This window comes from Gossypium raimondii, chromosome 7 (genome assembly GCF_025698545.1).
Source record: "Gossypium raimondii isolate GPD5lz chromosome 7, ASM2569854v1, whole genome shotgun sequence".
Classification (NCBI taxonomy): Eukaryota; Viridiplantae; Streptophyta; class Magnoliopsida; order Malvales; family Malvaceae; genus Gossypium; species Gossypium raimondii.
In genome coordinates, this window is record NC_068571.1 from 35,650,677 (window position 1) to 35,674,246 (window position 23,570).

Below are 23,570 nucleotides of genomic sequence, written 5' to 3' on the forward strand. Positions count from 1 at the left end.
TGTTTCAAGATACAAATCCCTTATCTCAAGACAAGAAGAACAAAATATGACCGTTGGAGCTAGATGTCTCAATACAATCTATCGTATGTCTTGAGACAAGGCTCCCTTTTGCTTCAATGTTGGCAGGTCTTCGAGAGAAAAACAAGATTAATTTGAAGCATTTTTAGCTTTGATGTTGGTCTGTCTCGAGTTAGGCATGCTTATGTCTCGAGACAAGATTGGAAACCTTAAAAACTGTGGCTTAAAAACATTTTAAAGTATTTGGGGTTCTAAAATTTTTTTGTAGAAAAATTAAGTCATTTAAAAACTTTATTTTTGAGTTTGTAACACTTAAAAATATATTTAGATAAGATTGAAATAATTCATGCAAATTTAAATAAAAATTTTATAATAAAATTTGTTACATCAAAACAATTAAAAATAAAAGCTAACCATAATTAATATAAATGAAGGACAAAATTATAATAGACACCCAAATTGGTTTTCGAAAAGTCAAACTTTTTAATTTAATTTAAAAGATAATTTGACAAAATAATTAAAATACTCGAGACTTAAATCTTAAATTAAATATTTTCAAAAATACTTCTTTACAATATTTTAAATAAATTAGGCGTAGAGTAAAATGAGGTAGGAGTAGGAGGCAGTAGTTAGAATAGAGGCGCAAAGCAGAATGAGGTTAAGGGAATTCCAATTGACAACACTTGTCTTAAATTAATTGAGTTGTCTTGTGGCCCACAATGTAGGAACTTATAATGGGCTCTTTCTAATCACTCAGAACTGGAAAATTTCCCTTCTTCCCACTATTTCTTATTTCCTTCAAATTCCAGATTTGACCATCAAGTTTTTCTCCTAGGTTTATGAGAAGGCATTTAAATTAAAAAAAAGTTAAAATATGATATAAGTCCTTGTACTTTTTATAAGTTTAAAATTTAGATCTTATATTTTTATTTTAAAAAATTAATTATTTTAATTTTCAAATTTCAAAATTCAGTTTCAATCATTAAAACTATTAGAATTCTTTGTTAAATTTACTTAAAAATGACATTATAATAAATTTAAATTTAACAAAATGATTTTAACAATTTTAACCGTTAAACCTAAATTATAAAATTTAATAAGTAGAAGGATTAATTTCTAAAAATAAAAATACAGCCTATTTTAACAGAATAAAAACTACAGACAATTTGATATAAGTTTGTAAGAATATTAACTATTTAAAAATGTTTTTGGGTAAAAAGATCAGAAAAAAAAAGAGGTTATTTTTTGGATGGTAAAAACGCTTGCTTTTACTGCGGCCAATAAAATTAGTATATTGACTGTCTATGTGTAGTAATCCACTTCACACTAAAATCTTCTTTGCTTAGCGTATAGCACTACTCTCAGAACACACAAAAAGAGAGAAGACAAAAAGAAAAATCGTAAATCATCGAGTGGGAGTGGGAATGGCGAAGAGGAAGCAAGGGTTGGGTTGGATCGAATGGTTGAGAGGATGGATGTACGTGATCTACGAGATGCTTTTCCAGAGAATAACGGCGAGTCACCTGCACAACCCATTAGAGTTGCCGCCCTTGAGCGACCTCACCTGCATCGTAACTGGCTCCACAAGCGGCATCGGGAGGGAAATTGCTAGGCAATTGGCTGAAGCTGGGGCACATGTTGTAATGGCTGTCAGGAATCCTAAGGCAGCTCATGAGTTGATTAATCAATGGTCTGCCTCTTGGCATGGGCTCCCATTGAACATTGAGGTCATGCAACTTGATCTTCTATCCTTGGATTCTGTAGTCACTTTTGCTAATGCCTGGAATGCTCGTCTCGCACCATTGCATGTTCTTATTAATAATGCCGGAATTTTTTCAATCGGAGGTTCGTCATTTTTTTTGGATTTCATTAATTTTTGGAACCCAAAAAACGGAGATTTATATTTCAACTTGCCATATGCAGAACCCCAGAAGTTTTCAAAGGATGGCTTTGAGGAACATATGCAAGTCAATCATCTGGCTCCTGCACTGCTCTCAATATTGCTTTTGCCATCCCTTATTAGAGGATCTCCAAGTCGAATCATTAATGTCAATTCTGTTGTAAGTTCCGCTCAGCTCATAACCCTTACTAGAATTTTACTCCCTCTTCTAGAAGAGGAAAAATGAGGAGACTGGCGGCAAAGATTCTGCTGCCCTGCTATCTTGATGCTAACCATTGCTTTCTTGTATCACTTTATGTGCAATTACTTTTGCTGGTGAAATGCACTCCCCATTTTGTTGGCTTATTGGAATGGGTATGTAGGAGGTGGTAAGTGATGCAGTAGTGTTAGGGAATTCACTAAACATTATGCACTTTGTTCATTGCATTTGGTATGAGGAGAATCAAAGATGAAACTTCTGTAAGGGTCTGCAATTGCATATGCGGTTGCTAAACCTCATGTTTTTTAGATTGGTTTTGTAACTTTTGTTCCAAAGACTGTGATTTTGTTGAGCATTATGTTCTTGAAATTGTGTTTTGTTTTGGTGAGTGCTTGATTTGGCTCTTGCTGGAAGTTTGAATTTGACCATTTCTGTTGCTTTTATTTTCATGTGCAGTTTTCTTCTAAGCTTTCTTTGTATGGTAGAGTGCCTTTTACTAATAATACTACTGATAGTTATCATAATCTTCATCACCAGTATTATGTGGAAGTTATTTCTTTCATGATGTATTTGATGTTTCTCTTCTGTAGATGCATTATGTTGGCTTCGTTGATACAGAAGACATGAATGCTGTTACTGGGAAAAGAAAATACTCAAGCCTGTTGGGATATACTAGCAGCAAGCTAGCACAGGTATAATCAGAAGTCACTTCAAGTCCTTCTAAGTGGCTGGCTTTAAATTTTCGTTGAATTATGATATTTTACATCACATCTTCGGCTTCACCTGTGGACACAAAATAGGCAGCTTACCTTGTAGTGCTTTTCACATGATTAAACTTGGGTTACATGGGTAAGTTTAACTGTCAAGCTAACCCCTTTCCTTCATTCTGTAGCAGGCTTTAAGTATAATTATTTTACTGCTTTGCCCCTTAACAATAAAATATCTAGAATTGTACATTCTTAAAACTGAAATTGCATAGAAAGAGTAAATAAATCTTCAATGATTTCCTTGTCAAACATGTTCTCGTTCCCTGCCCTTGGTTCTTGCATCCCAGTCCCTCTTTCTGTAAACCTCATTCAGCTTTCCACTAGTTGAAATTGAGACCCCCGAGTTAAATGTTTCAATAGCAAATGATTGGGATGTTTCTTGGGGACAAAATCATTACAGTTAGGTCTGTAAATGATCCAATCCCAGCTGAGTTGGGTATCACTTGCTTATACTCAGCTCGACTAAATTTAGACAGGCCTGAACATGAATGAGCTCAAGCCAAATTGTTTGGACTGAGCTTGGTTGAGTTAACTGAGCATTTAACTAAACATTAGCTCATATCAAGCTCTCATTGAAGCCACATTATAAAAACTTTTAACTCAAAAACAGACTCCAAAAATGTCTTTTGCTAAAGATAGCTTCTAAAAAATAATATGGTCCTATATGTGAAGCCATTTATGATTCCCTTGGAATAAAGGTGAGTGCATTAGGTCTAAGGATGGATTTATATCGACAGCACCACTTGCTCCTTCACGTTGCCAGTTGAATTTTACAACTCCATTTAAGGAGTGGATTTCTTCTCTTGCTCATGTTTCCAGATTTATCTTTTGTGTGTGTGTTTTTTGTGCATAAAAAAATAACTCTGCAATAATGTTTCACAAAATTTACAAATGAATTTCAATCTTTTTTATCCTACTTTCCAATAACATAAATGTTAAATCATAATTTGTTTGTGTAAGAAGATATGGAAGTTAAAATTTAATCACCTTGATGAATGATAAGTTATTGTCAGACCTTTTACTTTGCTTGTTCACAAACACTTTATCAAGCTTGTTCGTGAACATAAACCAGTTAAGCTTACTCATGTTCAAGTGTTGTCTTTCAAGCATGCCTAAAAAGGTTTTTTTGAACTTGTTTGTTAAGCTTTATAAATGAACATAAACAAGCTCTAACTGATCATGATCATGATCTGTTTTGTCAAGGTAATGGTACACTTACACTCCTTATTACAATTTTATTCTTAACTTCAACTCAGCGTAAAATTAAATTGGGAGGTCATTTTGTATAACAAATCCAAGGAGAGGTAATCCTCTCTCATTTGCAAACCCCTTTCTTCTTCTATTGAATTTGAGACCTCCTAGTTAAAATTTTCAATTGCCAACAATTGGGATGTCTTCTTGGCAACAATACAATTACAATTTTTTTCTCCCTTCTAAATTTAAATATGGAGAGAGATCACTTAGTTTAACAAGTAAGTTGGTCTTTCAACTCAATGCAACCTCTGGCGTTTTCTACAGCATACATGATTTTTCATCCTGTTGTAGTAACTGATCATCTAGAAATAAAAAGTTGGATATAAGCAAGATGTAAAGTAAAATATATTACATCGACAATGGCTTATGAAAGTGGTGCCTCTGCTTGCAGGTCATGTTTAGCAGTGTCCTCCACAAACGGCTACCTGTTGAAGCTGGTGTTAACGTTTTGTGTGTATCACCTGGAATTGTGCACACAAATGTTGTAAGTCTATTAGAGCATTTCAGTTATTAGAAAGGTCATCACTTGAATGTTTGATATATTTAATTTATTTACCAACATGTCATCTATGTAGACCACATGGTATATGTCATTCTCTGTGAGTTTTCCTGTGGTTTGGAAGGTCGAAGTGTTATTCATTGTGTTAAGGTAAATTGAAGGGTACATGGAACAGAGCCATAAAATACTGGGAGAGTACTATCTGCTTTCGGAAAGATTGATTGGACAACATCTTGATGGCTGCAGACCATGGTTATTGTTAACAACATGACCCTTGTCCAGTATAAAGTTGGACATGGAATCTTTTACTGATGTGCACTCAATTAGCTGTTAGGCTCAAAGTATGAATGTGTTATTCTCATGGTTCCTCATGCATTTACATGCCCTATTTTTCTAACAAAAACCATTCTTGTAGAGAATATGTGTAAAGACAACAGGCTTTCTTGTCTACGTCTTGTAATAATAAAAGTGAACAATTTATTATTCAAAACTTATGTTTTTGAACTATGGTAACCTATGTTGCTCGAACTCGGTGGCAATTGTCGGATAGATGTAGTGTCCCACACGACTATGTTCAATGTTTTCAAAGTTTCTCCTTATATTTTGAGTATCTTACCCCCATACACATGTTTGAGTTAGGGAAAATGAAAAGTCCTTACATAGATGGTAACTATTTTATTTATTTATTTTTGAAAAATTTGTTTGCTAAGGTAATCTAAATTATTTGATGCATGTGCCTTAACTTATTACAAACAATATTTCGTTTCTCGTCATATCTCACTCAGCTGTGAGTTCTTATTTTCTGATTAATCATCCTTATCACATAATTCACAGTCTTTATGTTTCTGTCATTGACAATGTTGAACTTATTTTACGTATCTTCTGTGTTTGAATGCAGGCTCGGGATCTTCCCAGAATTGTTCAAGCTGCATATCATTTAATACCCTATTTTATCTTCAGTGCTCAAGAGGGTAAGTATTCACCCCTGTTAGTTCAGTTGTGTTTTCTTAATTTTTTCTGTTAATGCATGTAGCACATATCTTTTGGGAAGCATATCTATCGTTTGCCATATCTATCATCATCATATAAATAATTGTCACATCAAGGTAATATTTTAGGGTTGTTTTCAGAACTTTTTCCTTTTCTTTTTATTTTGTTAAAAAATTAAACTTTGTAAAACCTTTTTGCAATTTATATTCTTTTTGGCATGCCAAATGAATTCTTGGTCTATGATGTCATGCATCTTTAAGAAACTAAGATGAATCGCCATGTGCTAGTGGATTTACTGATCATCTAGAGAGGGATTGGTTAAGTTTTCTCCTTATCCGTACAAGCCTTTACTCCTAGCTACAAGTTTCATCCATGAAATCAATACCAACTGTTTAAGCAAGTTAATAGAAGGGAACCGATTCCACACACAAGATATTGAAAATTTTCCCCATCAATAAATTCAGCTGAAGTAATCCATTCACTTTCCAAAATCTATTTACAGTCAAAAACCACTTTCAACACAAAATAATACAAGAAAGCTGTATCTCAAGCTTGCTAATCACATGCTTGTTACCCATCTTCAAGAAATTTTTTTATAATTGCATATGCTACTATGAACATATCAAGAACTTTCCTTTCCTCTAGAAACATTTTGGAAGGACCCATACTCCCGTAGTGGTGCCTGGTTTTTTAATCTCTTTTCTTAAAGAATACATATTAAAGTTATGCACATTACTGACTAGGTTGACTGCTTTAAACTATTTTATATAGACAGTCCTAGACATTTTAGGAATAAAGCGCTATTGGATAAATTGAAAATTCAACACTAAATAATTAATAATCATTTTCTTTTACAGCAGTATTGAAATAGTGCTCTACTAAAATAAAATATGAAACAGTTTTTTGTTGTTGTGGTTTTTGAAGTATTGTACAGTTAAAAGTTAAAATGTAAAATAAATAGTTAAAAATAGAGTATAATGTTAATGTAATTAGATCACAAATTTTCCTTAAATAAGAATGATTAAATTTATTACATTACATATGACTTTCAACACTTTTTCTATATATGATTATCTCAAAAGTATATTATATTTTTAATGACGCTTGTTCTTAGTTTGCATAGCATATGTATGTATGAGTCTTTGGATAATAATAGCTGGTGCATAGACTTCTTGGTATTCATATTACCATTTAGCATGTTTTAAATCATACTTAATGTTATGATTGAGTTTAAATCTTCAAAGTTATATATCTCAACCTTAAAAGGTTGAAAAATACATTTATAATTGTATAATGAATGAGAAATACCTTTCCAAAATTTAACTTCCGAATAAAGAGGAAAAACAAGTTTATCATTGGAATTTTTTCTTACACAAGTCATTTAATTACAAGTCTTATTTTTTAAGTTTCAGTTCGGGCCTTTATGAGTGTGTATTGGATGGTCGTGCGATGGCTTGTTTTAGATTCAGGTTATTTTGGGTTTGAGATACTCAAGTGTAGGTTCTCTCTAGTTCGGTTAGTTTCAAGTATAGGATTGTTTTGGTTTGACTGTTTAACTTTTTTGGTAATTTTGGATATCATCATTCCAGTTATTAGGTTCAGGTATAATTTGCCATTTTTAGAAAGGAGACATTCTCTCCGTTTGGCTCCACAAGCTTTTCATAGAAACCACAAATAGCCTCTTCCATATGCAACATTCTAGATCACCTTGCTTTTAATAGCATTTAGATATCTATGAGCATAAGCCATCAAACAATGTGTTTTTTCTATCCCTATGAGCCAAATTCCCTCTACCTCGTGTCTTTAAAGGAGTTCTCTCCTACAGTCACATTTAAGATATCATTTGCAAGTGTCAGTATTTTGTTTCATTCTTTGAAAGATAAGTCCCCTCATTATATGCTATCACAGTCATTTTGCTTTAATGTCTTCTACCTTCGTTTTACTCCTGTAAAATTCTGTTATATTTGAGCCACAATAAGACTAGTGAAGCCAAACAACTTCCTTGAGAAGATCCATATTAACCATTCTTAATTTGTTGGAACAGTTTTTCTTGATTGTTAGTGAGCGGAGGAGCTTTTGAAATTTTCTGAGTACTTTAGTTCATTCTTGCTCTAAATTTTTAGTGAGTGGGTGGAAGGTAAGGCTCCAGAAGGGATGAGAGAAGTTTTTTTTTCTCCAAAAGATCAATAAAAGTACGACTAATAAACTCAAATAATGATTTGGCCAAAAACACTAAAATAATAAAAAGAAAGAGAAGAAAAGGAAAGAAATGACGGGAGAAAAGAGAAGAAATTTTAATTATCTTTAATAATAGTAAAAATAAGACATGATTTTAGTTGAAATGATAAAGTTAAGGCTTTGAAGACTGTAATTTCTTATGTTCACAGCTTGTCATACGTGGTATTTTTCTAGATATATTCTAGGTTTTACTTAAATTTATAGGTTTATATAAAATATAAAAGACAAAACTACCTTCATAGTAATATTTATTTCTTTGTAAAAGAATATATTTTAGTCATTTACCTACTAAATTGGTGTCTTGTTGACTTGTGAAAGAAAAAGTTAATATTAAAATTATATTTGTAAAAGGATTTTCAATAATTAAATCATAGGTGTAGTGATAAAGTATTTGCATATATGTATTCTTTAAGCATGGATTCAATCCTTAGAAATTGCGTTTTAGCTTGTTTTATTTAAGCATTTCATATAAAAAAGAAGATGAAAACATGATAATAATATTCTATCCTTTACTAAAATGGCTTTTAAGTAATTTTCCGACATTATTTAAGTATAAATTATATAACTATACTAAAAGACATAAGGACCCTTATAAGAATTCTTTTTAATTGTTTTAAAATTTAACTCTTTAATCTTTTCTTTAATTGAGCTGGTGTCACTTGACTCATGACATCAAACTTAGTTGGGAGATATATTAGAAAATTACCAAAATAGGATTTGATCGTCAGGGCAATTGAACTTCTAATCCATTGGGTCAAAAGAATTTACTACTAAACGGTTATGGCTTTTTCTCTTTCCGTCTTAAATGTTCGCTTGATTTTCACTTTTCATCTTGAAGGTTTAATAGATTTTTAGTTATTATGAAATTGTTGAATAAATATAAAAAAAGTTAATATTTATGAATGAAAGAGATTTGAGCATAATTTAACGGGTTTACATTAGCAATATTATTTGAATTAATCTTTTAATTTTTAGTTGGTTCATTAATGATCTTTTATTTATAATAATTGAATCATATATAATGTGTTTGTTAAACAATTTTTTAAAATTAAATTTCTTTAACAGCCATTTTGTATATTTTGGTTATACCCTGTTGTTAAGTTAATTTCACAACTTGAGGATTGATAGAAATTAACATTCACGTGAAATATAATTACTTTTTTTTTGGTGGCAGAAATATAAATACTTCTAAGTATCATAAAATGTGTATAATTTTTTATGCTTTGATACTAACATGCAAAATATAAAAAAACTGTAACATTAATATTGAAATATATGAAATCTTCTTATTAAAGAAGAAAACCGTTTACTTTAGCATTGCTAGGTAATTTTCTTGCATGTTCTTAAAACAAAATGGTACGAGGCTTGACCTTGTACCAGCCACGACAAGCAAAATATGTTGGTGAATTGCTGGTGGACATGACAAAATACTTTAAATGACTTTTGGAAAATGCTCCTTCCTATCTATTGGCACAATATCAATTGACCCTTATGGAGGGGTGTTTGATGTCTAAGGGTGGACATGGGAAAATACTTTGAATAACTTTCGGAAAATTCTCCTTCCAATCTATTGACACAATATCTATTGATCCCTATAAAGAGGTGTTTGATGTAAGACCTATGTTACTTGAATTCAGGTACAAATGTCATACAAATATGTCTATTGTGGGTATATTTAATTTTTTTTCTAATTTTTTTTACCGATTTAGAGGATCTATAAAGGGTCATATTCCCGCATCCCTATCTAGATATGCATCTGACATTTGTGTCAAACAGAGGTATTTCTAGTAATGAAGAGTTGGAGCAACATATTGTAAGACAGCATTGAGGTTAGGGTTGATGGTGATTTTCTGATATGATTTCTTGAGAAAACAAGGAGAAAGTTTGATAAGTTAAGAGAAAAGCTTCAAAGCTTTTTTAGGATTCATACCTAAGTTTGATTGCATAAGATAGATTACGGAAACAACAACACTAGAAATTTTCTCTGAATATTTGCTCATTAGAAAGAGTGCATTTATTTGTAGAAAATCTGAACCTAAAAGAAATTCAAACTTGATTTGAACTAGTATTTTTATTAGGCTTCTAATAAATAATTAGACTCTATAAAGAAAGTTCACAACTTAATATTATAACCCAATAAGATAATGAAAAACCTAAGTAAGATTCTAAAAATAAAATCTGCAATCTCCATTAAACCAGGAAATTATGACCATACTATTGACACTTAAACATCAAGAAGAAAAAAAATAAAATAAGACTTTAGCTTTCATTTTAGGGGTACAAGAACAGCCTATGACTTTATTTTATTATTTCCATATACCTACTGATTAGTCCCTTGATTAGCTTAGGTTATAAAAGGTTCTACCATTTTGAAGAAAATAGCCTAGGGTGTTACTTGAACAAAGTTCAAAGCATTGTTCATACTTGCATTCTTCATGTCTGTGGAACTCTTTCAATGTAGACACACTAGAGCATTTGGCTCAACGGTAAGTGCATTAGTTCCCTTCTTAAGCCTGGGTTAAAAGCTCCTTTCCCTCTCTGGAAAAAAAGTTCTTTTCATATGGAGAATCCAGGGAACTAAATCTCCTCCTAACTACATAGAATTCAAGGACACTCCCATAAAGTCTTTTAATAGATTAGCCTAAGGGGTACCTCTCTTTTCTCTTATCTATAAACTCTAATAAAAAACCATTCAAGGTCCTCCATGAAAAGAGCCTCCCATGAATGTTTAACTATCCATCTCCCTCCCTTGCAGACAAATTATTGTTGCTTAAAAGTCTATTATAATCTTTTGGAAGGATCATTCAACTCCCAAACATTCTATTTCTAACTCAAAACTAAGAATGTAACCACTTATTGTAAACTGAAAAGGCTGAAAAGAGGTGCTAGAAATTGAAAAGAGAATTTCTGAATTTTGTCTTATATTTTATGAGAAAAGTACGTACATTATAGTACATAATCTAGGTTAATTAGGGAAATAAATTAAATACATAATCAATAAAATATATTTAAAAAATTTGCTATATCTCTTAAAAATATGCTTCTAATCTCTCCTAAAATCTGTCCTAAATCCAATCCGTGATTACAAGGAATAAATTAGAGAGTAAATCCTTGAATTAAATTCTTGCTTTTAAATCGGTTCAAGTTGTCAAGTAATAATCAGATACCAATTTTGGATTTGATTAATAATATGGTGGACAGTGTCTATTCTCAACTTGGAAATGAAGGTAGTACAAGAGGTCTTAGTTCAATTGATAGGAAACTGGAAGCTAATATTGCTGGTTGACAGTGAAGGTCGGTAAACCTTGGCCTTTTATTTATTTATGGATCTAAATTTGTCTATTTTTTCTTGGAACTGTTAGGGGTCCACGAGCAAAAAATTTCATTGTATTTTTCGAGAATATAATTCAAAATTTAGACCTAACATTTGTTGGTCTTTTGGAGACGAGGGTTAGTGGTTTTAAAGTAGATGCTATTATTGATAATCTGGGGTTTCAATAGTCTTATCGGGTAGAAGCAATTGATTTTTATGGTGTTATTTAGGTCGGTTGGAAAGAATCGGTTAGGGTGGAGGTAGTTCGTAGCCATCTGCGGTTTATTTTGGTTCGAGTTTGTAGCAGCTCTCAAGATCACTGTTTTTTTATAGCTTTTGTTTATGCCAGTCCGGATAGAATGAAAAGGAAAATGCTTTAGAGAGAATTGAAGTCTGTCGTCCCTTCTGAGCCACAGCCATGGATGGCAATTGAAGACTTTAATGCAATCCTTTCCACTAGCGAAAAATAAGGGGGGAGGGCATAAGGTAGGAGATGTCCGTCTTTTGGTGATTTTGTTGAGTCAATTGATTTGCAAGATTTGGGATTTAGAGGACCATTTTTTACTTGGCACAGAGGAGGAATTTTTGAAAGACTTGATAGAGCTCTTGGAAATGATGCTTGGGTAAGGGTGTTTCCGAACTGTTTGGTTACTAATCTTCCAAGACTTAAATCGAATCATAGGCCTCTTTGTCTTTCTCTAAGGCCAAAGATTAATTTGCCAAGAGGTTGGTCTTTTCGTTTCCTTGCTGGATGGACTGAACATTCAAATTTTTTTGAGTTTGTCAAAGAGAAGTGAAAATTTAATGGTAGTATGTTTGATTCCCTTGCTTAGTTCTCTGCTAGTATCAAATATTGGAACAAATCGATTTATGAGCACATTGGCACTCATAAAAGAAAATTGATTAGTACTTTATTTGGTATTAAAAAAAAGATGGAACATTCGGATTCTGATTACTTACTTTAATAGGAGATGGAGTTAAGAGAGGAATTAGAGTCTGTACTTCATCGTGAAGAATTATTGTGGAAACAAGAAACTTGATGTGACTGGCTTAGTTTGGGAGATCGGAATACTAGATTTTTCCATAGCCGTACGATTCAAAGGAGGAAGTTCAATCGAATTAATGTCTTTCGAAATCAAGTTGGAGAATGGATTTAGGACCCAGAGGATATTCAGGATGAAACGATTAATTACTTCCAGAAGTTATATGGGGAAGTGTCGATATCAATGAGAGGTTTACCACCTAGCTTATTCCCACAGCTCGATTAGTGTGACAAACTTTCTCAGTAAAACAGTTTCGGATGAGGAAATAAGAATTGCTCTCATCGATATGGCTCTTTTGTAGGCTCCGGGGAGTGATGGTTTTCACGTCTTATTTTTCCAAAATAGTGGGGAGTGGTTGGAAGCACTATTTGTGATTGGGTGAAGAGGGTCTTTGATGGTGAAATTATTGATCCGGGGTTAAATAATACTCTTATTGTCCTTATCCCTAAGGTCTCTAATCCAGAGAATCTTTCACAATTTCGTCCTATAAGTCTTTGTTCTGCCTTATACAAGTTGATTATGAAGATTATAGCTAATCGTTTCAAAATGGTTTCTCTTAAAATCATTGCACAACAGCAAGTCGATTTTATAGCAGGAAGGAACATTTCAGATAACATCATAATTGCGCAGGAGCTTTTCCACTCTATGAGAGGGAAACAAAATAAGAAACGATGGATGACTGTCAAAATCGATTTGGAGAAAGCATATAGCAGGGTTTGTTAGGGCTTCATTGATGTTTCCCAAAAATCGGTTGGTATACCGGATTATCTTAGAAAGGTAATCATGTCAGCTATTTCTAATTCCACTATGTAGATTTTGTGGAATGGGGGTTTCTACGCAAATGTTAAACCAGCTAGAGGGATTCGGCAAAGGTAACCTTTGTCTTGTCTCCATACCTGTTCGTGCTTTGTATGGAATGGTTGGGTCATAGTATTTATTCAGCTATTTGTAGTGGTAGATGGTATCTCATTCGGCTATCTTGATTTGGATCGAAGTTATCTCACATTTTCTTTGTTGATGACCTGGTTATCTTTTCTAAAGCAGATTTGAAACAAGCTCGAGTTCTTAAGGAAACTCTGAATAATTTTTGTGCTTTTTTGGGGCATCAGGTCAACGCTTGCGAGACTAATATTTTCTTTTCTAGTGGTGTTGATGAGGAGCTAAGGGACAGGATTAGCTCTATACTTGAATTTCAAAAGGTGCATAATCTCGGAACTTATCTGGGAGTGCTTTTATTTCATGATAAAGTGACGAGTAGTACTTTGAGGTTTGTGGTTGATATAATTGGGACGCCAGACAACTCTCTCTTGCAGGTAGAGTTACTTTAGCGCAATCTGTACTCCTTTTTATACCTAATTATTTTATACAATCCATGATGTTACCCAAATGCATTTGTGCGGAAATCGAGAGTTTATTCAGACAATTTATTTGGGGAGCACCAAATCGAAAGAAGATGAATTTAGTCAACTGGGGTTCTGTGTGTCAACCTCATGCTTGTGATGGTCTTGGATTTCAGCACTTGGAGGACCAAAATGCTTCATTTTTGATGAAGTTGGGTTGGGTTCATATTCTTCATTCGAAGCATGGCATGAAGGAGAAGATGCCAGACAGTATAGTGAGAGGGAGGTGTTCTTTTCTTTGGAGAGCTCTTGCTAAGATATGGCTTTTACTTTGTGAAAATTTAGTGTGGTCTGTAGGAGATGGTCGTTCTGTTTGGTGTTGGAAGCATTCTTGGATACCACACTTAACGAAATGTTAATCTTCTCATGGTAATCTTGTACCAGACTGTCGACTTAACAAAATGGTAACAGGAGAAAGTACATGAAATCTTGAACTATTCCGTGTATGGCTATCAGAGGAATCTATTAAAAGAATTGTGAGCATACACTTTCCCCATCCTTCAGAGGGTTCGAATCGAATCACTTGGTTGAATACTCATAGGGTCATTCTTTGTTAAAAGTGCGTATCAGACTATTTGGAAGAATTCGTGGAACACTAGAAAGAGTAGGTAGAAAGTCCCTTGGATGTATAAAGGTCCACAATGTGTCCGGTTGTTCCTTTGGTTTGTTTTTAAGCAACGAATCCTTACTAATGAGGAAAGAGTACGACGAGGAATTGGACAAGATCCCTCTTGCTCGTTTTGCCACAATGAGTTAAAAGATATTTTACATGTGTTTAGAGATTGCCCAACCGCTAAAGAGGTTTGGAGTCAAGTTGTGCCTAATAGCAAACAGGGTAATTTTTACTTCAAAAATTTAATTGAGTGGTTGGAAAATAATTTAAATGATAATTTATGGATGCTTAATATGGGGATTAGTTGGTCTTGCTTAATTGGATTGATTGTTTGGTGTCTTTGGAAAAATAGAAACTTATTCATTTTTCAAGGAATACCTTGGAATTCTAGTGAGATTGTAAAAGTTTCTATTAGTTGGGCGAAACAATATGTCTTGGCTAATATGAAGAACTCATCTGGACAACATGTAACCGAAGTAGGCCATCCTTCTATAGGAAATTGGTGTCACTTACATACTGATGGGGTGGTTAAGCCAAGTGCAGGTTTTGCTTCGGCAGGGAGAGTGGTGCGTGATCATAATGGAAGGTGGATCCTTGAATATAATCATTATTTGGGAGAGTGTTCAGTGTTTGATGCTGAACTGTGAGGGATTTTGGAGGGTCAATTGCTCATTCACAGGTGAGGTCTTGATAAAGTGATCATATGCACTAATAGCCTAGAGGTGGTCAAAGTTATTCAAGATGGGAATTGACAGTTTCGAATTCTTCCTTGGTAAGGAGAATGGAAGTTTTAGAGCATAGTTAGCTTTCAAAGTTTGTTATCGTCTTGTAATGATATCATTTGCTTAGATTTTCGATTTAAGCGTTTGTTTTATTTTATTCACCAAAAAAAAATAACTCTGTGAAGAGCACCAAAAAATTCAATGAATAAATGTCACAAGAAGCCAATTTGGCTCTAATACCATGTTGTGAACTGAAATGGATTGAAAAGATGTGTCAGAAACTGAAAAGAGAAATTCTAATTCTGTCTTGTATGTACGGAGTTAATAGAATGTACATATGCATTTTACAAAACCTAGGCTAATTAGGGAAACAAACTAAATACAGGATCAATAATTTATCTAGAAAATATCTGTTGCCAATCTCTACTAAAGTCTCCCCTATATCCAATCCTTGATTACAAGGAATGAATCAGAAAATAAATTCCTGAATTTAATTCCTGCATTCTTTTTACAGTTTTCCCACATCACTCCATACATTATTTTGGTCCTTTTCATCCCTCTATCCCCCTTTTCACATCATAACTGATTGTCAACTGGAGCTTTTTAGATACTTAAGTTTTGCACTGGAGGCTTTTATGTTCCATAAAAGCACTTGTCTATCCACCTAAGAAAACCATAAGAGATTTTTTCAAACAATGATGTAGAGAACAACATCCTCTCTTTCAATCAAACAGTTAAATCTAACAGGCAATGCTAGGTTGATGAATACCTTTGCTTTTTGAGGATTTCTGGTTTTAAAATGGCTTAACACATAGGAGTCAGTGAAATGATAACAATTTTACAGATTAGGGTAATAATGTAATCTTAGGATTTAAAATATTCAAATAAAGTTGTTATTATCTTTTATCCTAGTTTTGAATTGTTTTAAATTATTGTTTTTATATTTTAAATGTAATTTATGCTTACCTCTATAAATATAGGTTTCTATTAATAAATCAAGTGGAGTCACTCCATAAGCATCCCATTACTTCCATATGGTATTCGAGCCTTTTGTCTAATGACATGGTTTCGATCTTGGCCTATATGCCTTTTTTTAATCCTTTCGCTCAACGAGCATATTCTTGCATTTTCATATAGCTCCAACTATTTACTTTTTTCGGCAGAAACAACACCAACTGTTATTCACCAAAACCAACCAATCAAGCCTTGCCTAATGGATGTCAAACTACATCTTAAATTCAGTTCTATGTTGTCGTAACTCACAACAAGAGTTCATCATTTCAACGTCCTCAATTGAAAAATCCACCTTTTTTTACCATCAATCTTGTGGGGGCATAATAACGCAATCTTAGGATTTATTGTCATCATCAATCCAAGATTGTTGCTCTACCGACCATCAATCTTGCGGGGTATAATCATCTATGCCTACCTCTATAAATAAAGGTTTCTGTTAATAAATCTGTTAATAAATCAAGTGGAGTCATTCCATAAGCCTTCCATTACTTCAATATAGGGGTGTGAACTTCAATGTTCAGTATGCATTTTCGCTGTTGTGCAGTGATTGGATTATTTGTTCTTGTCAATTGGCCTTTGCAGTCTTTTGTATAACGAGAATTATTAGCTACTATATGTGGCTTATTCATTGTATGCAATTCAAGCTTGCTTTACATGTTCACTAATTGTTTCAACTTCTTCCCCACCTGAATGGTTGCAAAGATTATCACCATATATCAAGTACCCTTGTGTTGGCCTTAATTCATAATGGTAAAATGATATAAATGATTTTTTTCCCCACTAGCAAGACTTGCTATCAATATGGTGCGTAACTGCCCAGCCTTTTAGGATGAGACACTTGCCATTGTACTGAAAATATTTGATCAAATATTTCCCTTTTTCCATCTAGGCTTAAGAAGCATTGATGCACCTGAAACTAGTTTCTAGTATTAGCTGCTCCTTCAAATATTGAATCTTCTAAAACACTAACAATTTCACAAATCACCATGGGACCTGTTCTCTAGGTTTCTTTCAAGTAGAACAACTACTTACTCTTGCAATGAATGTGGTGATATGCACAAGCCTTATAATTTAGAAAGGTGAAGAAAACTGAATTGACTTGATCTTTAGACTGAAACTTGAGGCTTGACTGCACACCTGACACCATCAAGAGTTTATGATTCCTTCAGTTTAAGATGTTGGCACAAACATTTTTCTATTGCCCTAATAATAAATTTCTTTGCAATATTCCTTCATAACAGTGAATAAGGTTTAGTTTTTATGTGAAACTTGCAATGTTCTATTTAAAAGTGATTAAAAAATGGTCAAAGTGGATAGATTGGAATGCAGTGGTTGAATAAATAACAAAACAGCATTCATTTGGAATAGTATCTATATACGATTTATTCAGTCATTGTTCAACCTTGAAAATTGGCATAATTTTTTTTCGTGCCTATTTTAATTGTAAGTTCAAACTTTTTCAAGTTATTTAAAAATTTGGATTCCCAATTTATTGAAGATTTTTCATGTATTAAAGGATTTTGCTGTGAGGCAAAGAAAATAGTTTCTGATAACATATTACTAGAATAGAGAAACTTTAATGGAAACAGGAGTAAGGGGAATTGGGAGCTAATTTTTCCGTCACTCAATATCAATGTAGGTTCTAGGAGTGCCCTTTTCTCGGCTACAGATCCCCAGGTTCCAGAGTACTGTGAGTTGCTGAAAGCCGATGAGTGGCCCGTTTGTGCATTCATTTCCCAAGACTGTCGTCCGACAAATCCTTCTGAAGAAGCACACAGTGTCGAGACTTCATTCGAAGTGTGGGAGAAGACATTGGAGATGATTGGCCTTCCTTCAGATGCTGTGGAGAGACTCATTGAAGGTAAGGAAGTCAAATGTCGATACGGAACTCAAAATGACTAGTTTCCACAGAAGAAAAAGTAGGTTTGCTACAGATCTTGGACGTTCATTTTTCTATATGAAGCCATTCTATTGGTGGCGAAAGGTTAGAGCTTACATCATATCATTTGGTTCCATTTTCGGGTACTATTATTGTTGTTATCATTATCAGGCTTGTCCTCATGAGGGTATGCTCCCCTAAAGTATTCGATACACAGTGGACTGTTTGAGAATTATATGGGATTCAGTTGAATCTTGGATGTAACATTTTACACCAAGTTGTATTCTCCTAATAGACTAATTTATAAATGTAGACAAGATATCTGCAGCTGTTTCTGAATCTAACTCTTCACATGCTTCAGCTAGACCTGTCAATTTGTATGCTTGTTCCATATTTTATTTTATTTTGTCAGTCTTATGCTTAAGAATAGTGGTAGTCTAATTTGTGGAGTTGGAAACTCTATATAATTTCTTTTAAATCTAAATCTTAATATATGCCAATTTTTTAAATAGAAATCCGATACCTGCATTGAATATTTTATGTTCATTGTGTTTAAACAACCCATTTGGTGGTTACTCTATATACAATAAAATGTTTATTTTTCTTAATATGTTTATTTTTATAAGTTTTTTTTTTGAAGTACATGCTAAACTTTTATAAAGCTTTTTGATGTTTATGAAATAAAGTTATTTAAAAATATTTTATAAAATTAAAGCATTCTCATAAAAATAAAACCAAATAAAATTGGCATTAAAATAATATATTTGAATTTTTTAAAAATTTGGGGTTTTTTCTTAAAATATATGTATCAATGAAATTTGAAAAAAAAGATATTAGTTGAAAACAATGCTTATCATAATTGTAATTTTATTTTTTGAGTAGGACCCAAAACAATTTGGTGACTAATTAATTATACAAAATAAATATTATTTTAAAAATTAAAAGTTGAATCCGGATGTAGTAATAATAATAAACAGATCAATCAGCTAATGCATTAATTAGCTGTGTAAGCGTTACATTGTAAACTGTCCCACGTTTTATATTAAATTAAAAAAGGTAGAGCAAATTCATTCCCATTGTCACAAGACAAAACAGGTAAGCAAAAGAGCAAGGCATGATTGAAGGATTTCAATGAATAGTAGTAGTAAACCAAGAAAAAAACAGAAGCATCCTGGAAATCTTTTGAACAAAAGATGGGTATGTCTCAAGACAATCTAAGAGGGTTTATTTTGGCATTGCTGTCCAGTGGGTTTATTGGAGCAAGTTTTATCATTAAAAAGAAAGGTCTTAGAAGAGCTGCTGCCGTTTCTGGTGTTAGAGCTGGTTTGTCCTTCCTTTTTCTTTTTTGGGGATTTAATCCTTTTCGTCTTAATTTGGGTTTTTCGTGTATGCGTTTGATTCTTTGGAGTTTTGCAGGTTATGGTGGATATGCATATCTTTTGGAGCCTTTATGGTGGTTGGGCATGGTCACAAGTATGTTGGGATCTTGTTTTCGTCTTTCTCTCTCTTTTTCTTGTTCTGAGTTATGATTTAAATGCCTGATATGTAATTTAATTTTCAAATTACCATTCTTTTTTGCTTTGTCGCTATCAAAATTTCTCATCCTTTTTGTTGATTATGTAAAATTTTCGTGTCAAAGGTGAATGAATTTGTGTTGTTATAACTTTGTTGAATATTATTGCTTTGTATAATTTGATGTTTTAGGTCCTCGGGTAATTATTTCGGTTGCATAAAATCACAAACTATATATATACATAGGGTGTTAGGTGGGATTTTGGGGTTAGAATTGTAGCAACAGATGCAATAATGCAGGAAATATCATGAAATTGGACAATTGTTCTGGTGATAAATAAATTGGTTGCGTTTTGTCCTTAAACTGATTCTTTGTAGAATACCCTTTTTTTGTGTATAATATTTTGATGTAGTGATTGTTGGAGAGGTTGCAAACTTTGTCGCTTATGCATTTGCTCCAGCAATTCTTGTTACTCCTCTTGGTGCATTAAGCATTATTGTAAGGTAATATCTTATATTGGTTAATGTTTTCTTTTCTTTTTCTTCATCCCTTGACTTTCAGAACTTTGAATTGTGTGCCTCAGTGCTGTCTTGGCTCACTTCATGTTGAAGGAGAAGTTACATCAGCTAGGGGTTTTAGGATGCGTTATGTGTATCTCAGGTTCGGTCATAATAGTTATCCACGCACCACAAGAGAGCCCTATCACTTCTGTTCAGGAGATATGGGCTATGGCTACACAACCGGGTTAGTTGTCACCATCAACCATCTTTCTCGGTTGTCTCTTTTTGGTTTTAAATCGTCGAATAATGCTGTTTCCTTTCCATTACAGCATTTTTACTCTATCTGGGCTCAGTTATTGTATTGGTCGTCCTTTTGATCTTATATTTTGCACCAAGATGTGGGCATACAAATGTGTTGGTTTTCACTGGCATTTGTTCATTAATGGGATCTCTCTCGGTATGTTATTTCAACTACTAATTGTTTCAAATTTATTTTGCTTCTGACAAGAGAATTAATTACTTTTTTCCTGGCATAGCCAACTATGAATTGAATAAAACTATAACTTTAAAAGCTGCCTGATTTATCTAAATTTAAAATAGGTGACATATAATCATTTTTTGGAATTTAAAAAGTTTTCAATAATGTGAAATATTTAAATCTTAAAATTTTGAATGTCCCTGGAATATTTCAGTTTCATAAGGCTTTGATCCTTCGATCAAGGTAAAGCCATCAGTTAATGTGATCATCCAAGAGTCAAGATATGCACTTTTCTATGACTAAAGAAGGGAGTTTTATAGCCGAATCTACCCTTTTAATAAATATATAGTACATCATGACTAAATGTGAGCTTCTGAGCTTTTCATTTACTGGTCTTCTTGATATTATCTTTTTCAAAAACCAAAACTAGGTCTTTATATTATTTTCTTTTTCAAAAAGTTATCAATGTGTTGTCTTATTTTTATGAATACAAATGCAGGTGATGAGTGTTAAAGCCCTTGGAACCGCACTCAAACTAACCTTTGAGGGAAAGAACCAACTAGTTTACCTGGAGACATGGTTCTTTATGTTCATTGTCGCTACATGTGTCATTATACAAATGAATTATCTCAACAAGGTAGAAATTTTGTTGTGTTTCGGGTAAAATATTTTCCAAGTCATCTAGAATCATTTCCACCACATTCACAGTTGAACACATTTGAGATAGGGTTATAAAGTTAAAAACAATATCTAGAATAACCATTTGTGTCCCTTGGCTTTCCGTCTTTATGCATTGAGGAGATTTCCTTAAGGATATCTGGTTGGGGGAAGGTTTCAAGTATCTGGTTTTGCATATGTTTCTCTTGTTCTCTAAAAGAAGGATATTTTTTTATGAAAAACTTCTTTGATATCTAACAACTAGTTGTTTAATTTGCCTTGGTCATGGCAGTCTTTCCATGTTCAGTATGGTGCTTTTAATATTTAACATATGCTAGCAGTAAACTATCATGTACAAGAAGGTTTTGGTTTCAAAAGCTGGCTCAAATAAGTCACGGATATGAGTTGATGCCATCAACTCTTTTTAAATTTTCTGTAAATAGTTTCTGATCTGAAAAGTATTCTGATGTTTCAGGCCCTTGATACGTTCAACACTGCAGTTGTGTCCCCTATTTATTATGTCATGTTCACATCGCTTACAATCATTGCCAGTGTCATTATGTTCAAGGTATTGCATCATCAATTACTGATTACATCTTGCTAAAACTATTATCATCTTTTCCTTGTGAAGTCTCAGATGTGAGAAATTAAGGTCAAAGTGTCATGACTTAATGAATAGGCTGCAGCTGGCTTGGATAAAAAGTAAACATAGATTTTAGGTGCTCCAGTCCTCCCTCTGGGAGTCCTAGCCCGTAAACTGAAGTTCGGCTCAACTGAGTTCAGAAGTAAAACTCATTTACTGTGCCCGAAAAAGAAATTAAAGATAAACTAAGGAAACTCTTCTAAACTCTTATGGAATACTGAAGCAGTTTCTGCAGCTTACCTATTTAAGCTTCTCCAAATTTAGGACAGCCTAGTACTGTATATCCCCTTTTGAACCAATATTCATATAAACATATTTTCATTCGAAGATCTTCTGCTTCAGGCGAATTATGAATCCAAAGTGTGTATAACACATAGATTCTATACATATTTCAGGATTGGGACGGCCAAAACACAGGAAGCATCATATCTGAACTATGTGGCTTCATTGCTGTGCTTTGTGGTACCATTCTGTTAAACTCAGCCAAAGACTCTGATAGAGGTTCTTCCTTCAGAGGTGTGTAAAAAACTTATTTTCTGTTATCTCCAGTCTCTGTCTTGGGGTTAAATACTTCAATCTCTCTATTGGAATGTTATGTTATTTAAATAATTGCAGGTGAGCATGCACCTCTATCCCCTACATTGTCTACCGGACTCTTCAGTGGTAACCGTGAAACTCTGAAGCATGATGAAGAAAATGAGCTATCGCCTGATGATATTTGTTTGAGGAAGCAAGAACCGTACTAAGATGGCTAAATTAGTAAATTGGGAGTATAAACACATCTAACATTTTGTGTGCTATAAGTGCCAAGGTGAAATCCAAGTTTCAAGAATCCTTAGACGGTAACAGAGATGATTTTGCAAGTATGAGTCCTGGTTGCACTAGACAAGAAACAAAGTGACTGAAACTACTTAAACAGCTGGGCTTGGATTTCATTGTTAATCATGTGCAGTACCGGGATGCTACAAGCTTGGAGAGTGAATTTGTGGGTGATGGTGCTTGAAAGGGTGACATTTTCAATTGAAAAGCTCAGCAGATATGGGTGCTGAAGGAGACCTCAGACCTGGATTTTGGCAAGGAAGGTGGGTTTCTGAGATTGTTGAAAATTTTAATTAGGTAGGACAGCAGGAAGAAAGGTATGCTTGTAGAGTATGATACATATGGATAAATCAAATGTAGTGTCTAAGATTAATTGGATTTAAATTGTGGTTGTTGACGTGATTTAGTTGCAATGCAAACATAATGGATATTATGTGGTAATTTTGTTCTTCATTTTACATCCTTTTAAAATATATTTGTTGCAAGTATAATTATGAATTTATGGTTTTGTTTTGATGGTTGAGTCAAGATCTTCCCATCAAATTTAATAATTAACCAATCCCTGCACTTCTTCTATTCAGTAATGTGAAATAGATTTCAACATTGGATTTTAAGCATTACTTTCAAGTGAGGTAATTTCAATATCATCTATTTTTAGATAATTTAATGTTTCCTTAGTAATTTGACATTTTAATGATTTTTGTTCATTTTGTTTAAATCAAGATAAAATATTTATGTATTTATTATAAGCTGAAAAATTAATATTTAACCTATTATGTTACATTTCATTTATTACATTTTACTTCAAATATTACTTTTATTAAAATTTATCATTTCTTTTCTTCTTCTTTTTACCATTTTGGTTAAATTTATCTGTAAATAGCATGTTTTAGCAATAATAAAGCAATTTTTTCATTTCCTGTCACTTTAATTAAAAGAGAGTTCAATTTCAAGTTTATTTATTTGAGAAAAGAGATATTGATTTAATAGAGAAATACATTCATTGATTAGAAAAACAAAATATTAAAAGCCTTAGTGAACAAATTCTATGAGAATAATTTAATAAAATATGGTTTTAGATAATTTAGATTTGATTAAACTAAAAAATTGA

General features: G+C 33.1%; 2 protein-coding genes across 5 annotated transcripts; both read left to right on the top strand.

The window, feature by feature from the left end:
- The first annotated feature begins 1,337 nt into the window (after positions 1-1,337).
- LOC105794029 (dehydrogenase/reductase SDR family member FEY) lies at positions 1,338-18,188 on the top strand. The gene is made up of 6 exons (XM_012622992.2): positions 1,338-1,863; positions 1,942-2,078; positions 2,708-2,809; positions 4,530-4,622; positions 5,536-5,608; positions 17,610-18,188. Exons 1-6 carry the CDS (start codon positions 1,443-1,445, stop codon positions 17,870-17,872), a joined length of 1,089 nt encoding a protein of 362 aa, XP_012478446.1. The 5' UTR covers positions 1,338-1,442; the 3' UTR covers positions 17,873-18,188.
- A 723-nt stretch (positions 18,189-18,911) lies between these two features.
- On the top strand, positions 18,912-22,900 carry LOC105794015 (probable magnesium transporter NIPA3). 4 transcript variants are annotated; one of them, XM_012622978.2, is made up of 9 exons: positions 18,914-19,172; positions 19,266-19,322; positions 19,775-19,865; positions 19,946-20,106; positions 20,192-20,319; positions 20,840-20,977; positions 21,473-21,565; positions 22,036-22,156; positions 22,256-22,900. In XM_012622978.2, exons 1-9 carry the CDS (start codon positions 19,043-19,045, stop codon positions 22,384-22,386), a joined length of 1,050 nt encoding a protein of 349 aa, XP_012478432.1. In that variant the 5' UTR covers positions 18,914-19,042; the 3' UTR covers positions 22,387-22,900. The 4 variants fall into 4 exon arrangements, with proteins under 4 accessions (XP_012478436.1, XP_052489710.1, XP_052489709.1 ...); XM_012622982.2 differs by lacking the exon at positions 22,036-22,156 and having other exon boundaries at positions 18,912-19,172; XM_052633749.1 differs by lacking the exon at positions 21,473-21,565 and having other exon boundaries at positions 18,913-19,172.
- The last annotated feature ends 670 nt before the right edge of the window (positions 22,901-23,570 follow it).

Bases quoted from the DNA above. Each gene is read 5' to 3' on its own strand.
- LOC105794029 (XM_012622992.2), top strand. From the start codon at position 1,443: ATGGCGAAGAGGAAGCAAGGGTTGGGTTGGATCGAATGGTTGAGAGGA. The intron at 1,864-1,941 runs GTTCGTCATTTT...TGCCATATGCAG, and splicing joins CGGAATTTTTTCAATCGGAG to AACCCCAGAAGTTTTCAAAG. The intron at 4,623-5,535 runs GTAAGTCTATTA...GTTTGAATGCAG, and splicing joins GAATTGTGCACACAAATGTT to GCTCGGGATCTTCCCAGAAT.
- LOC105794015 (XM_012622978.2), top strand. From the start codon at position 19,043: ATGGGTATGTCTCAAGACAATCTAAGAGGGTTTATTTTGGCATTGCTG. The intron at 20,320-20,839 runs GTATGTTATTTC...ATACAAATGCAG, and splicing joins CATTAATGGGATCTCTCTCG to GTGATGAGTGTTAAAGCCCT. The intron at 22,157-22,255 runs GTGTGTAAAAAA...AAATAATTGCAG, and splicing joins TAGAGGTTCTTCCTTCAGAG to GTGAGCATGCACCTCTATCC.